This window comes from Coenobita brevimanus, chromosome 20 (assembly GCF_032717465.1).
Source record: "Coenobita brevimanus isolate Jiangsu-jjx chromosome 20, ASM3271746v2, whole genome shotgun sequence".
Classification (NCBI taxonomy): domain Eukaryota; kingdom Metazoa; phylum Arthropoda; class Malacostraca; order Decapoda; family Coenobitidae; genus Coenobita; species Coenobita brevimanus.
The window spans coordinates 2845561-2862085 of NC_136973.1; the positions used below are offsets into that span (position 1 = coordinate 2845561).

The 16525-nt window shown below is 41.0% G+C and overlaps 1 protein-coding gene across 1 annotated transcript; it reads left to right on the top strand.

The window, feature by feature from the left end:
• Nucleotides 1-695: 695 nt before the first annotated feature.
• Prestin (solute carrier family 26 member prestin) lies at nucleotides 696-14703 on the top strand. The gene is made up of 15 exons (XM_080266455.1): nucleotides 696-798; nucleotides 5091-5236; nucleotides 6095-6277; nucleotides 6456-6566; nucleotides 7170-7345; nucleotides 7686-7850; nucleotides 8451-8555; nucleotides 8959-9092; nucleotides 9438-9600; nucleotides 10111-10287; nucleotides 10855-11127; nucleotides 11452-11637; nucleotides 12288-12422; nucleotides 12779-12908; nucleotides 13342-14703. The coding sequence occupies exons 1-15, from the start codon at nucleotides 713-715 to the stop codon at nucleotides 13479-13481; spliced, it is 2310 nt and encodes a 769-aa protein (XP_080122581.1). The 5' UTR covers nucleotides 696-712; the 3' UTR covers nucleotides 13482-14703.
• Nucleotides 14704-16525: the final 1822 nt, after the last annotated feature.

The following is a 16525-nucleotide window of genomic DNA, read 5'->3' on the forward strand; positions in this document are numbered from 1 at the left end:
CTTAGCAAGACACGTGCTGTTCTCAGAGTTCCAGGACAGAGATAGAAATTTTGGTGATTCCCAGTCGACGTTCAACCCAAGTCCTTCAGCGCCTCAGCATCCATCGTCCACTAAAGCCCCAGACTGAAACAAGGCCCTGATACGCCATGTGCTGAAGAGGAAGTACTTAATCTCCGTATCCACCAAGCAGGCCTCTTAGGGAACGACATATTGGTAGTTTCGCAGCCTTTTCAGAGCCACATTCTGCCTATAAATTCTTCAGCTGTCCACAGTCACAACTTCACCCAAAACTTTTCGCGCGTCCACATCGTCCTCAAGTTGTCAGTCAAGGGTCAAGATGTAAACAGAGACTTCGTAGCTCCGAGTCCAACCCCAAGCGGCTTCCAGTTTCCAAGTTACCCACAAGATCGTCAGTTACCACCAAGTGCCAACATCTGTGCATCTTGATATCACTTGCAATTACCTGTCCCAAAAGCCGTCAGACCCATCTTCAGGTTGCCCAGTTGCCGACATAACCTTCAAGTTCTTAGCACTAGAGGCTAAAGACATCATCCTGAGACTGTCCATGCGGTCTTCGGTTTGGCCATTATGTTCGACGACTGACATCCTCCTCGGCTAAAAATAAGCTCAAATAACCCCAGAATAAACATCAGAAATCTCAAAATATACACAACAATTTTCTCCATAATAACTGTAATTATCAGTGCCGAAGATGAGGGTGCCAGTGACTCGTGACGATTTCGCCAGAGGGCCGGACAGTCCACAAATCCAGGGCGGGAAAATGAAACAGTCGCCAAGGTAAACTATTGTTGTTGTTTTTGTTTTTTTTTTAATTTGGGAAAAGAATGGTGAGAGAATTTTCTTATCTTAAATATTTTGAGTCAGCGAATATCTCTATCTGTTTATTGCCAGACGCCTTAATCCTGTAAGGGGTGGCCGCAAACAATCGCCTCCATGTCGCCCTGTCCCCTGCCATTTCACTGCCCTGCTCCCAGCTCACACTCCCCTCTCTCATATAACTCTCCACTTCATTCCTCCATCTCATCCTTGGCCTGCCCCTCCCTTTCCCCCCCTCCACCTCACTCACATACACTCTCCTCGTCAGTCTCTTGCTTTATTTTATGGGTTTGAATGATATGAATTTTGACAACTTTCAGGCTTTCTGTTTCAACCTCTTCGTTATGTTGATACTTTTTTCAAGAAACTCAATTGTGGAGACTTATTTTGCAAAGAAGATAGAACCAAATTGGCTTGCAATAAATAAATAAATGAAAAGATTTGTCCATGACTAACTGAACAAAAGAGAGACAAATTTAAGTTCCGATCAGGTGCCTGGACATTACGCTTGAAGGACTGGAGGTCATAGGCAGAGGGAAATACAGAGACAGTTCCAGAGTTGACCTGTTGCATACATGAAGGAGTGGGAATATCAGTTAACTCTTGCATTATTAGGCCTACGTTTCATTATCATAGAGCATTGCGCATGTCATATCTCTGTCTGTTGTCCAATGCTGCATCTAGTGAGGGGTGGATATTTACATGCCCTGAAGATTGTAATTACGATTTTATGTGGAGGTAATTTCGTCACTGTTTAGGAGCATTTAACTGTTAAGAAGAAAATTGTCTGGAGGTAGCACGAGAGAGAGAGAGAGAGAGAGAGAGAGAGAGAGAGAGAGAGAGAGAGAGAGAGAGAGAGGAGGGGGGCAGGGAAGAAGCAAGAAAGGGATGCAAGAAGAGGAAGCAAGGAATTAAACTACTAATTCCTCAAGGAAGAGACAGAAAGACGGGAAGAGAAGACAGACACACAGAGACAGAGACAGGGAGACAGAAGGAGGCAGAGAGAGAGAGAGGTACACACGAAGACAGGGAGAAAGAGGAAGAGGAATAAAAAAAAAATGACAGCAGTGGTAAAGAGGAAAGACAGAGAGAAGGGAAGAGAGGACAGAGAGAGACAGAGAGGGGTAGAGAGGTAGACAGGAAGAAATGAAATACAAACCGCGTCTTATTCTTCTCATAGACACGAACATGAATAGAGTCGCTTAAAGAACAGAAGGTCATGGTACTTATTCAGATCTAGGAATTTATATTAGTTAATCTCTCTCTCTCTCTCTCTCTCTCTCTCTCTCTCTCTCTCCTTTAAGTAGGGCGGGTACTGCTTCCTTCCTTGTTTCCTCTACCTGTCCCCTCCTACTTCCTTCCTGCCTCTCTCTCTCTCTCTCTCTCTCTCTCTCTCTCTCTCTTCATCTGCCCTCCATCCTCTTGTTGATCGTCCGATTAGCGAAGCACAGACATAGCATTTGTGATCGTCTCTGTGTATGTATGTATGTGTGTGTGTGTGTGTGTGTGTGTGTGTGTGTGTGTGTGTGTGTGTGTGTGTGTGTGTGTGTGTGTACGGAAAAATCTCATCTTCTGATCCAGAGGGACTAATAAATGGTTCATAAGTGGGTCAGGGGAAACGTGATATGGTTTTAGCTCATGTCAGTTATAGTTCAAAGGTCACAGGTCGAAGGAAAGGTTCAGGATGCAGCATAATTTCATGAATGAGATGGAGGGTTGGTGTGGAGAGGTATATGAGAGAGGGGGAGGGGTGAGCTGGGAGCAGGGCAGTGAAATGGTGGGGGACAGGGTGACATGGAGGCGATTTGTTTGTGGCCACCCCGTATGGGATTAAGGCGTCTGGCAATAGGTAGATAGATTGATTAGACGTGATTAAAATTGTCACATGGATCTGGGCACAAGTGATTCCATAATGGTGCAGATCAATCGAAGGTCAGGATCAAAAGGTCAGGGTAAGGGTCAGAGTTCACGTATGGCGTCACTTCATGAATGCCTGGTTCGGTTTGGGTTAAATTTCGCACATTCATCGGGTGTGAGGATGGTAAGATGTGATTCGATTTGAGTGCATTTTTGATCAAAGGTAAAGGTCATTGGTAAAGGTCAGAATATGGTCACGGTGTAGCTGTAACCTCTGAGAATTTGTATCTTTTTCTTCATGCATTCGTGTGTAGTGTGTATTCGTGTCTTGTTTCCTTCCCTCTATGCCATTCTCCTTGCCCTTACATCCACTTCCCATCCTACTGTGCTATCATTTTATACGCTTCCTCTCTGTGTCTCATTCTGTGTCTTCCTTCTCTACTCATCTCCTGTTTCCTCCTTATCTCCTCTCTGCCCATCAGTCAGGAGGCGTCAGGAGGGAGAGCAGGGCAGGGCAGGGCAGGGGGTTGGTGGTCGAGGAGTTAGAGAGGCGAGGTGACATGGGAGTGGCGCCGTCTGGAAGAAAGGAGCGGTGGTGGGGGGCAAGGGTGAACTGCTTGATATTCCGTTGCTTTCATGGTGTGTGTGTGTGTGTGTGTGTGTGTGTGTGTGAAGATTTATTAGTTTACTCCATGAAAAACACCCACTAGCTAAGCACGCGTTGCTCTCATTTTCCAGGCATCTTGCGAGGAAGGTAAAACGTCTCAAATGAACTGAATAAAACGAGACATTATGAAAAAATTACGTTCTTTCCCTTAGGTGTTTAAAATAGTCGATGTTTCTTTCGTTAAGGCTGATTTTCTCTTTTGTGGCGGATGTGAAGCAGTGTAATTCTCTCTCTCTCTCTCTCTCTCTCTCTCTCTCTCTCTCTCTCTCTCTCTCTCTCTTTCACACACACACACACACACACACACACTTTAATATGAACCCCTGCCTTGCATAGTTTGTGGTACGTGTGTAAGAACAAAAATATAAACACAATCCACTACAATAATAATAATAATAATAATAATAATAATAATAATAATGATAATAATAGTAATAATAATAATAAACATTTCTCAGCAACATTCAAGCTTTTTTTTTTTTACTTTTAATATTACCTCCTCATTTGATTTTAAAAATGTTCGCCAGCCATAAGAGTGAAGAAATACGCCTAAACAATCATTATTACACACACCATAAGCTTAGAAATGTTTGTAAATGTAGCAAATGATTTTGAGAGACTGGTGTGCAAAGTATATATATAAAGAAGCACAAGTGTTTGGTAAAATGAGGGGATATGATTACGTTCCATGCAGCTGCGTGTGGTGTGATGTGCAAGTAGGATTACCCACGCGCGCATCTGCATACACACACACACACACACACACACACACACACACACACACACACACACACACACACACCATCATCATTATCGTGTGGAGGTAACTGGAAATATAAAAACACTTCCTCTAATGGTGTCAATGAGATGCATGTAAAAGACAAGGCAAACAAACTTTAACCACATTTATTTCAACATTCATAATTACGGTAACTGCTTAGCTCACGTGACCCCTTTTGTGGCGTAGGGTGGCGAGGCTAGGCTAGGGGAGGCCAGTATAGGGTAGATGATCAGGCTGCTTCCCTTGGTGGCATTATTGGCTCGATAAACCTTATTGATGGATTTATAATTGCATTTATGGTTGCATACATATATCATGATGTTGCAGGAGAGTCAGAAATTTATGTTACTCTTGGTTGCAGCAGTGAGGTGGGGGTTTGAATGAGGTAGCAGAGGGAGAAGGGTGTTGATTAGTTTGTGTACAGAATCTGTCAAAAAGGATTGTCATCAGATTTGAATGAGGTATGATGGATAGGTGGACATTGAGCCAAGGAATAGGTGATTAGATTTTGAGGTGGATCCGAATCCTGAGCAGGAATATATCATAAATTGTATTGGCACTGGCGGAGGTATGTACGTTTTGAGATTGTGTATCAGGGCAAACTAAGACCGCAGAATTAATTGACTACGTGAGATCGTAAAAATATTCGTCTGGTTGAAAGGGGGATATTACAGCAACAAACAGTAAAATCTTGGTATTGGCAGAGGTATATGTTCCGTTAGTGCTTTCTACTTTTATTCTGTTGGCATTTACTGTTGCATGACTTTAATTTTGCGAAAGCCAAAAGTGTATTCAAATGTACGCTGCTCTTCATTTCAGTAGTGAGGTAGGTGTAAATATATGACAACAGAAGAAGGAATGGTGTTGATTTTGCCTCTGGTGCATTTGTTGTGGTGTTGCAGAGAGTGTTGTAAAGTATTCAATATTTTTTTTTCCTCTTTATTGCAGCGGTGAAGCGGGTGTGAGGATGGGTCAGCAGAGCACAGGGGCGAGTGAAGGTGGTGGTAGTGGGAATGAGGTGTGTGTGGTGCGCCCCGCCCTTACCGTCACCCATAGAGCATCATATTGCCTTCATCGCACACAGACCACGCCAAGTGAGTAGATAGATAGATAGATAGACAGACAGATAGATAGAGACAGAGTGAGAGAAAGGGGAGGTGGAGGAGAAACACTGTAAGCTTTTGATATTCTTTTTTGTATTCTAAGTCCACATTAGTCACAAAACACTTCTCAAAATAGTTCCAGTGGTACTTTTAAAGACGATTTGCCATTTCCTCAAATTTTTTCAGCATCAGTTGTCTGGAAGCTGTGATATTTTAAAACAAATGGAGAGATTTTTAAACACACCACGGAGAAGTTGCAGTGTGTTGGTACCTCCCTCACACACACACACACACACACACACACGTAGGCTCCTCGTCAGCGCCATTCTGATGTGCAAAGTACAGAATGAGTCACCATGAAAGAGATATTACGAAAACTCCACTCAGAACACGACCCTCACTCAAAATTCAAACTTGGGATAGGTTATAACATCGGCTTCTCCGTTCCTGCTTGTTATTTTGTGCCTGTAGAGAGAGTCAGCGTGGGGTGGGCCATAACTGATCAGTAAAGGGTGGCAGTGGGTGTTTAGCGTTGTTATGAGTTGGTGACCTATTGACTGAGTGGTGTGAGAGGGGAATGGTGTGTGTGTTTGTGTGTGTGTGTGTGTGTGTGTGTGTGTGTGTGTGTGTGTGTGATAAGTAATTTGTAGTTTGAGAGTGTGGTTGTGTAAGTATGTAGTCGGGATTAGAATGATATATAGACGTGAATGTTTTATCTATCCATCTACCTGTGTCTCTATCTATCTGTCTACCTTAATACCAAAAAGGGTACCCACAGACAAACTACCCCCATATCACCCTACCTGCCTTCAAGCTCTCATCTCTCCAACTCACGCCTTCCTTCCACAGGCACCCTTGAGAAGCTACGAGACAAGGTGAAGAAATCCTGCACCTGCTCCGGACAGTGCCTTCTTTCCGCCCTCACTGCCCGCGTCCCCATCCTGTCTTGGCTTCCTCAGTACTCCTTCAAGAAATCCATAATGGGGGATGTCATTGCAGGAGTTACCGTCGCTATTATGCACATCCCACAAGGTCAGTGTGTGTGTGTGTGTGTGTGTGTGTGTGTGTGTGTGTGTGTGAGAGAGAGAGAGAGAGTATTCTGAACTCATTTTCCCTCATTCTTTGATCTTCCCCTCCATCATTTTCCCTTCACTTCTTCCAACATCACCTCTTTACTTTTCGTCCATTTATTTATTTATTTATTTTCCAGGAATGGCGTACGCTCTGTTAGGTGGTCTGCCTCCCATTGTTGGTCTCTACATGGCCTTCTTCCCTCTGCTTGTCTATGCAGTTCTGGGCACTTCAAGACACTGCTCCATGGGTAAATACTGAGTCCTGTGTCACTACATCCCAACATCCCTCGTACATGTTATAAATGTGAACCCAGTGGACTGCAGACTAAAGCTACCTCTCTTCTGCAGTCTGCTATCGTCCTTTTGAGGGATAGGAAGAGAACTGAGGGGCGTTTGTGTACCCAGGTAGCAGAGTCACCCAGTCATATTACAGCCACTCCATCGCTGGGCATCATTAAGGCACTTATACCCACCGTTCATACAGAGTAAATGTTCGGGCTGTCTCATTCAGTACTGGCGTAAATGGTAGTAGTGGGGCTGTTTATATGGCATATTAGTGGATTTGGGGAAAGATTTCTGTCAATTTTCATCTGATGGAACTGGGCTGCTACCACAACTTGAAGTCAGGTGGCTGAATATCAGTACTGTATTTATGTCGTCTATAGACAGACTTCCTTTTTAACTCCACTGGGCGATTTATTGTGTTTTCTGGGGATGGTTTGGTCAGTGTTATCAGTGTCTAGTCTTCATTTACTCATTTCCTACTTCCACTCCCACACCCACTCCCACACCAGCAGACTGAACCATTTCTAGTGGAATGCTCTTTACAGACTACAGTGTATTTTCCACAGGTACCTTTGCCGTACTGTGCCTGATGACAGGGAAGGTGGTAGGTGACCTGGCTACTGACTCTGATGACACCTCTGACCTCACCTCCACTACCACCAATGCCACCAACACCACCAGCACCACCTACACCCCCATACAAGTGGCCACAGTGGTTGCCCTGATGAACGGAGTAGTGCAGGTGTGTAGCAGTAGTTGTAGAAGAAATATTGCTTGAATGCCTCTGTGTGTGTGTGTGTGTGTGTGTGTGTGTGTGTGTGTGTGTGTGTGTGTGTGTGTGTGTGTGTGTGCACCCTAATGGCCCTCATGTAGTGCAATTGTTGATGGTAATTGTGTGTGTGTGTGTGTGTCAGAGAGAGAGAGAGTGATGGATTTTATAAATGACTTACTAGCTGAAAATGAGGATACCCTGTGTGTGTGTGTGTGTGTGTGTGTGTGTGTGTGTGTGTGTGTGTGTGTGTGTGTGTGTGTGTGTATGTAAGTTAGTATAAAATGTTTTTATGTGTATTTGTATGTTGCAGGTAATCTTTGGAATTCTGCAGTTGGGGTCTCTCGCTGTGTTCCTCTCTGACATGCTGGTATCCGGGTTTACCACTGGGGCAGCCGTCCACGTTCTCACCTCACAGATCAAGTATCTCTTTGGCATCCAAGTGCAGCGATACTCAGGACCCTTTAAGATCATCTATGTGAGTTTGATGTCCAATGGTATCTACTCTGTACTTCAATTGCAGTCCTGTCTGTACTGTGCATCACTCAGCTGTCTCTCAGTGTACAGGCATTCCTTGTTTAATGTTGGACTGGTCAGAATCACAACTTATTTATCAGTGGCAGGCTTAGCACCACCTTACAAGCAAAGGGGGCATGGGATCAAATTGTACTATTTGAAGTGTTTCCCTCAGGTCACTCCGCACAAATGGTTTCATGTAACTCAGGAAATCATTTACTACATTTTAATCATACAATAAAATGGATGCCTGGTGGTCTTGTGGGTTAAGGTTGTCCCACCAGATGTGATCCACAAAGCAGTTACAGCTAAAGGATGGTTAGGGTTCATTGTTGACATGATACTGCCTGGATTAGGGTGTTGTCACTTTTGTCTTATATATCCGGACTGAGTAGCCTAGCCATGGCCCGTATGCTTCTGATGGGGCAATAAAGGACTGAATGATAAATAAATGGTTTAGCCTACCTAGATTTTTTTTAAATATATGAAAGATGTACTGTAACTGTAAGCACAAAAATAATGTATATTGTTATAACCACTGAAGTGCCTTGATTTATTTCAGACATACAGAGACCTCATCAGTCAACTTCTTTTCTCCAACCCTGCTGCCATGGTTATATCCGGCCTCACCATCGCTACTCTTGCCATCAACAATGAGGTTTTGAAGGTAGCCATGCTTAGACCTCAGTTGCTTCAGTTACCCAAGTTTTGTAATATCATATAAAGCTCTTGAGATATTCAGGCTAAGTATTTTTTTAATGCAATGTCCTTTTAAATAAAGTACAGTATTAAGTGTCACTGGTTCCAGAATGTAGTATGTGTCTAGCCTCTCCATAATTGTTGATTGCATTCTGTAATGTGGACTGCAGAATTATCTATCTATCTATCTATAGCCCGACGCCCTAATCCCGCAAAGGGTGCAGAATTATAATGTATAATAATCATAGACATTCCATAAATGCCAGTCAGAACTGGGGGCTGGCCTCCCCCATAGCATTCTCAGTTTTGACAGTGTGATTGCTAGTCTCAGTTTAAGGAAGAGTAATTGTAACATCCCCCTCTGCTTGAAGCCATGGTTACGCACCAAGACCAAGATCCCTCTTCCCATTGAGCTGATTGTGGTGATTGTGGGTACAACTGCCTCCTACTTCGGTCACCTGCATGACAAATTCAACATTCGGATTGTTGGGGAGATTCCAACTGGGTCAGTAACACAAGTTTGAATTTGTTATGGTGTTTTAACCTCCTTGCTACAATGACATCATGCTTTTTCTGTTGCATAAAACCCCACCAAAAACATGGCTTGAAACAATAGGCAGTCTTCATTTAAAGTAATTTCAGTTGAAGTTGTTTTACTATAAATTGACTGATGAACCAGTACATATTTTCCACTTAAAGTGCGGGTGATTCAGTACAAAGATGAATTCATTTTTTTTTTTTTTTTTTTTTTTTTTTTTTTTTTTAGATCGTATCCTAGACTTTAAATGATTAATGAGTGTAAAAAAAAAAAAAAAAAATGAATTAATGCTATGAATGTTTTTTATTTTAGATTGCCTGCACCAACAGTGCCACAGTTGGAACTGATACCAGCAGTGGTGATGGATGCTGTTATCATTAGCATCGTGGCCTACACCATCTCATTCTCCATGTCCAAGATCTTCGCCAAGCGCCACAACTATAGTGTTGATGCTACACAGGAACTCTACGCACTAGTGAGTCAACAGTGGCAGATCCAGAAGGGAGGAGGGGGGGTACAAAGGGTCGAAACACTGTTCATAATTTTCTGTTCCATAGTTTTCCAGACTGTCAGAAATACACATTACCTTTTGTTATTAATGATAACTAAAATCCATAACTGGAAATAAGTATGTTCAACAACTAAAAAGAAAAAGCAGTGCCTATTTTCCAGTTCCAGTTGATCATGATAGTTTTTAGCATTTTTTGTATAGGTTCAAAATTTTTTGTGCAGCATGTTTCATTCCAGCATAGTAAAATTGTTTGATGTTAACCATAATAAAAAAAGCATTTTCTGTATCATCATCATCATCATCATCATCATCACCATCGTCATCATCATTTTCCATATAATAATACCATTTTCTGTGCTATAGGTTTCTTTCCAGGACAGTAAAATTGTCTGATGTTAGCCAGAATAAAATGCAAAGCAGGTACCTTCTCAGTCGGTGGGTTAAGTGTTGAATGTTACCCTCCCCTTACTTCAGGGTGCCAGCAACATCTTCGGGTCATTCTTCAGTTGTGCTCCTGTGGCAGCATCGTTGTCCCGGTCTCTCATCCAGGAGGCAGTGGGTGGCGTCACACAGATCACGACTTTCATCTGCTCTTCCCTTATTCTACTTGTCCTGCTCTTTGTCGGCCCTGTCTTTGAGTCGCTCCCCAATGTGAGTCTTAGCCTTAATTTTCTTTAACACATTTAGCCTGGGAACAGCATATTGATTTTATTCTTGTTCTTTATTGATTTTATTCCTGCTTCCCCCAGGTGACTTTTTTTCAGCATGGGAAAGATTTCTTGTACTGAAAGGGTTAACCAAAGATATATCTAACCCCTCCAGTTCCAGAAATCTCTCATAAGTTACCGTAAATAGAATTATGTAGTAATATTAAGAGTAAAATTTAAAATATGTCTGTGGGCTGAAGGTGTTGATTATATACTGCAATATGAGACTTGCTGTTACCACTTCTGTCTAGGTGTAAATTTATTAAAGTGTGCCATTTTGTGCTTGATGCTGACTTAGTTTCTGTATTGCACATGTTTCATACCTTGTCGCAGCTATCACATTATGTCATATGCAGTCAATCAGTTAAGGCTGTGTAGACATGGATCGCTGTATGATGATGATGAGATTTAGCCAGGTACAGTGCATCTGAGAGTAGTTGTATAGTAATACTGTACTGTACTTTCTGTACTTTAACATATTTTACCATGCTTGTATGTAATCTTATTCCAGTGTGTGCTGTCATCCATCATTGTGGTGGCACTGAAGGGTATGTTTCTGCAAGTGAAGGATCTGTCCCGCGTGTGGGCAGTGTCTCGAGTGGATGCCACCATCTGGATCACGTCCTTCCTGGGTGTGGTGCTTATCGACATTGACTATGGCCTGGCACTGGGCATTATTATGTCACTCCTGGTGCTGCTTAGTCGTTCACAGCAACCCAAGACTGCACGCCTTGGCCATGTCCCTAACACTGACATCTACCTTGATGTTGATAAATATTCTGCTGTGAGTACTGTATTGTACATATCAACATATTGTTGTTGTTCCCCAGGTTCATCTGAACATGAACACAGTTGGACTATAGGCTGCAGTTCATTATCCTCCTTTTGGTGGATAAGCAAGATCTATATAACAGGGCAATGAAACCTCTCATTTAAATAGTATACAGGTAATTGCCACTGCATGAGGGCATTTTTTTCCTGGACGTTTTTTAGGAATAAAACTGTTGCACAAAAACATTAAAGTGCAGAATTGTATGTTGACAGACTGAGAAATATTGTAGCACAATAACTTAGACGGTCTTTCTAAACAATCTTCCCATCATGGCAGGCCAGAGAGATCCCGACCATGAGCATATTCCAGTTTGGCGGCCCACTTCACTTTGCCAACACTGAGTACTTCCGTGTGCAGCTGATTTCAGTCAGTGGTCTGGACCCCACCACCATTGCCAACACTAAGGCTCTTCTTCAAGACCAACAAATCTCTGATGCAGACAATACCAACCAGTCCACAAAGGTAAGATAATTTGAGTTTGCAGTAATTGTTTTATCATTTATGATACTTTATATGTATCTTATGCATGTGAGTACCTTGCACTGATAGACGCCAGTGTTGAACTCAGGTGTGTAAGGTGAGGGAATTTTCACTTTGTCAGCAGAAACCAAATTATTAGTAAGTTGTATCCTAGATTCATATGTATATTACAAAATGAAATAAGCACTTACACCCACCCATACATTTATTTGAGACAAATATATATGAATACCTGTACCATTGTGCAGTAGTCTTATAAAACTGTCAAAGTGGAACTGAGAACACAGGTTGAAATTTGAACTGAAAATACGGGTTGATGTCTAATCATGTACAGTTAGTGTAAAGCTCCCTGCTTAACTATAAAAACTTCTGTGCTGCTTTGTGAAAGAAGAGGTTGGAGACCTAGTGGTTAGAATGCTCCATTGGGAGTGATGGTCTTGCATGTACAGTATATTTAAGTCCCAGGAGGTGACTGAAGGTTAATTAATCATGTATTGCCATCGAGGGAAGTAGACTTGTCACTGGACAATGGTATCTTAGTCTCTGCCCCTACTGTACACCTTCAAGGGGGTTATATGATACAGTCACAATCTCACAGTGTTATTAAAACATATATATTATTTAACTTACAGGAAGCTAATGGGGCTGCCAAGCCTGAAGTGGGTAACAAAGAAGTGAAGAACTCCAGCAGACTGTTGGAGTTCATCAGAAGCAGGGGGGGCCGCAACAAGGAGCAGGAGGTGCAGCACGTTACTCTGACTGTACCGGTAAGTACAGCACTGCATCAGTTATATGTTTACAGTTTATGTATTCTTTCATTCAGGCAGGATAACTCCAGTTTATCATGAATAGAGTCCAAAGTCATGTCAGCGCTGTTGTATCATCAGAGTATGTAAGAGGTAAAGCATTTCTTTACCAGCTATTGTCTGGTTTATATTCACATTTTCTCAGTGCTTACTTTCAGGCAAAATAAGTGTGAATTCTTTTGATCCCTTCCCTCCAAAGTAAGACAGGTCTTACTTCATTAGCAACTGAGTAATGAAATAACTTTATGTGAAACAGCTTTAAATGGGGACTAAATATACTTATGGGAGTATGAATTATTGATGCTGCACCATTACAGGAGGTGAAGTACTTAGTGTTGGAGATGAGCAGTGTCAGTTATGTGGACTCCAGTGGTGGCAACCTTCTCAAACAATTACACAAAGACTACAAGGCTGCTGGCATCTTCCTCTGTCTGGCTGGAATCTCAGGTATGTGACTTGAAAGTTCTTCAGTTTGTCAAGCTTAAGTTCAGTCTGAAGAGGTAACTTGAGGTTTTTTGATCATGTAATGCCACTAAAGGAATTAGTCACATAGATTAAAGCCTCAATAGGTGATGATGTTTTTCAAGCATGTAATTCTATCAGTCCTTAAATATATACTAAGGTAGCCTGCAGCTGGATGTAGCCTTTTTGGATCTAAGTCCTAGAGGTGGGTGGAGGTAATTACTCACATAATGTTGTTACTCAGGAAAGAGTTACTGGTCATTTTTGCCTCAAGTTGCTGGATTGAGTAGTCAAGCCTCTGCCCCCTGTACCTCTGATAGGGTAGTAAAGGATTAGATGATGGATGGATGGATTTTATAAACTTGTTCTCATGACTCGGACTGATAGCTAATTTTTTCTTTCTCTTATGTTTCCTCAGAGAGTGTTCTTGAGAGCCTGGAGGGATGTGGTGCACTAAAGGAAATGACTGGTGAGAGTATCTTCCACTCCACCCACGATGCTGTCACCCTCCTCACCACTCCTCCCCCAGCACCATCTGCACATAACACCAAGTTATAGCATGGCCTCATAGTCTATACTTACTAAAAATCAAGGTAGTTTATTAATACATTGATAGGTATAACTAGAGTATTTTTTCCAGTTACTATCTCACATTTCTGATATATACACTGTATATATATTTGTAAGATAAGAAACTAATTTTGTATACTGTAATAGAACACTGATAAAGACTCCCAAAATAGGGGTCACAATATTTTTAATGAGTCAGTTTTATAGGCCTGTAAATCATGCTGCATTTTGATTACTATTTTTTATAGTGAAATTCCCTTGAACCCACTGACTTTTTTTTTTTTTTTTTTTTTTAATAGCCCCGGTATCTGTTGTCGTTATTTTATATACAGTAGTTTGAGAAGCATCTGATCTTGATTTTACTCTAACAGGCTCTTAGTTTTTGTTGCAGCACTCAGAGGCCCTTCAGATTTTCTCTTACTGTACTGTATATGAAATGATCAAAGTGTTACTGTGGTCTGTCCGTCTTGATGAATATTCGTTTCTGATGAGAAGTATGTTGTATTCCAGTCCAGTTCTGCATTGTGCTTTTTGGAGCGGCAGGTTTTCTTCAATCTATTGGGTTCACAACTAGAGGAGCCTGGAGTTGTAATACTCAGTATTTGCTTCATTCACACTGTCTTGAATAGTAAACTTGGACAGGATGAAACAGTGTGTCTGTTGATCAGATAAATATTTTTGCAAGTTCTGATAGAATAGGGCAGTGTTAGTGCATTCAGCTGCATCTGCTTTAATAAATCTCAGTCAACACTACCATAAATGCTTCACCCTAGCCAGACAGAGGGTTAAGGTACAGATGTGTTTGTATGGGAATATTGTGCATACATTTTTATATCTATTTTTAATCATTCGTGCTCACCACTTTGGTGTTGCGGTTGCAGTATGTGATTTTTCAGAGGTCTACTTCTAATAGTTTCAATAGAGACTGCTGGACCTGTATGTGCCATTACTAACAGTTATACTGTATATTTATTGCTGCTAAATGTTTACAGGTACAGTATTTGTATTGTATGTAATATCATAAGAGCTGCGCTCTATACTGTAGTTATACAGGTATACTTATTTTTGTAAGTCATGTAATATTTGTGTATTGTTGTGCAAATTACAAATTCACAATTGTGTACCATCTCTACCAGTCACGTACTGTAGAGTGTATCTTGAACAGTGTATCACTGTTCAGTAATGGATGATGGAAGCTTTTTTTGTAAGACACTGGTGAAAAAAATGTACTTATGTGTTTTGAGCTCAGGCTGCTGAGCAGTACGTTACTGGGTATGTGTTATTGCTGATCTGAATGAAATGTTTTTGTATACTTTTACTGAATAGAAAATATATATTGTGCATAACAAAAAAATCAAGGTGCAATGAAGGACATAATGTACAAGTACAGTGTTTTTGTACATGTGATGTGCATATTCTTTTATATCAAAGTGTGAATTAAAAAAAGAGACTAAATGCCTTACTGCAGCCTATGTTATTGCAGAATAGGTAGTGTAAATTACAAAACTAGAGCACAGTAAACTGTAGTAGTGAACATAAGCTGTGGTACTGAGAGCCTTAATATGATAAACTGCTAGTTTTATTACAGCAAGTTAAAACGGTCCTTATGTATCTGAGTGCCATTAAGAATATTTCTTTACCAGAGAGAGAGAATGGTTTATATTTGCAGACTTTGGGCTTTGTTATTAAAATTGAGAGAGTGAGAGTGGTGAGAAGCCCCTGGTTATTTTCATACAGTAATAATTTTTTTTAGCATGATAATGATAGAACATGTCTAACCTTTCTGTATAATTGCTAACTTAACACTATGGATGCTAGCAGATCTTGTATTGCCATTACAGGACTTCTATAAGTGCCGATCAAAAATTAGATGCTTGCTTTTCTCTCCTTTTTAATGATACGTCCATTTGAGCTCATAGATCCTAAATTCTTCATATGAGGTTATATTTTGACATACCGTACGTTTTCTTGGCCATGGTAAAGCAATATTTTGATGTCCTTAATTTATCATTGTTTAACCATATATTTCTTTAACAAAATGTACAAGGTTCCATGAAAATTCAGGTTTACCAGTACTTTATACTCACCAACAGACTAACATAATGTTTCTTCTCTTTATTCAGTGTTGTTCAGTTCCTTCCCAACCTCCTGATAGCCTTAATTAGCTCTGGGGAAACTTTCTATTGTGGAAGAAGGTCATAGAAATTGTTTCGGGCTCTTTTTCTCTGCAAGTGGTTTCCTGTAATTTAAATTAAATTGTCTGGAGTAAGCAGGAACAAATACAAAAGCCATCAAGGTGGTGATGGGATAAGGCCTTGTTGCCATACTCCCTCTTGTAGTCTGTTTTTAGCAACTCGTCTGACATGATGCATACAGGAAGTCAGTCCCTTCATCATGCTTCTACTAGTCAATCGTATTCGACTTAAAACAAGCCTCTAGCTGTGAAGGGTTTACCAAAAATTATATCTGACTCCTCTAGTTCAAAAATTCTCCCCAAAGCTAAATATAATTGTCTTATGGTAGTGGTAATTAAATATAAAATTTGTCATTGAAGTGAATGGTTAAATGGACTCAGGAATTATAGCAGTTTAATTTAGGTAGGGTATTACATAATATCAAATTTTTACCAAACTGTAATGTCAAGATAATGGAATTTCCCTAGAGTGTTAAGAGTACTGTGTTCAAAGTACTGTAGCTGTGTTTTCCTTGCATCATAATTTTATAAGACTAAGAATCAACATCTGTTAAGTACTTACATATCTTAACATTGTTTTTATGCCTTGATTATGTTATATTTATTGCACAGTGTATTGATCTTGGATGTATGATGGGATGACTAGTGAACCTCCTTAACCAATAAGAATGATGCTAGATATGGCAGCCTTCATGTGGTGGCACTGATATCATTGATCAGCTTAACTACCTGGTTGTGCAAATCTCCCTCAACTATTTCACCATCACTTGGAAGGAGGATGGTGAGCTGCAGGAGGAGAGTAGCTTCAGCCAGCAATCCACAGGGTTCACCTTTGAGA

Coding starts and splice junctions, on each gene's coding strand:
- Prestin (XM_080266455.1), top strand. CDS start 713: ATGAGGGTGCCAGTGACTCGTGACGATTTCGCCAGAGGGCCGGACAGT. Junction 6,567..7,169: donor TTCAAGACACTGCTCCATGG/GTAAATACTGAG, acceptor TATTTTCCACAG/GTACCTTTGCCGTACTGTGC. Junction 7,346..7,685: donor TGATGAACGGAGTAGTGCAG/GTGTGTAGCAGT, acceptor TGTATGTTGCAG/GTAATCTTTGGAATTCTGCA.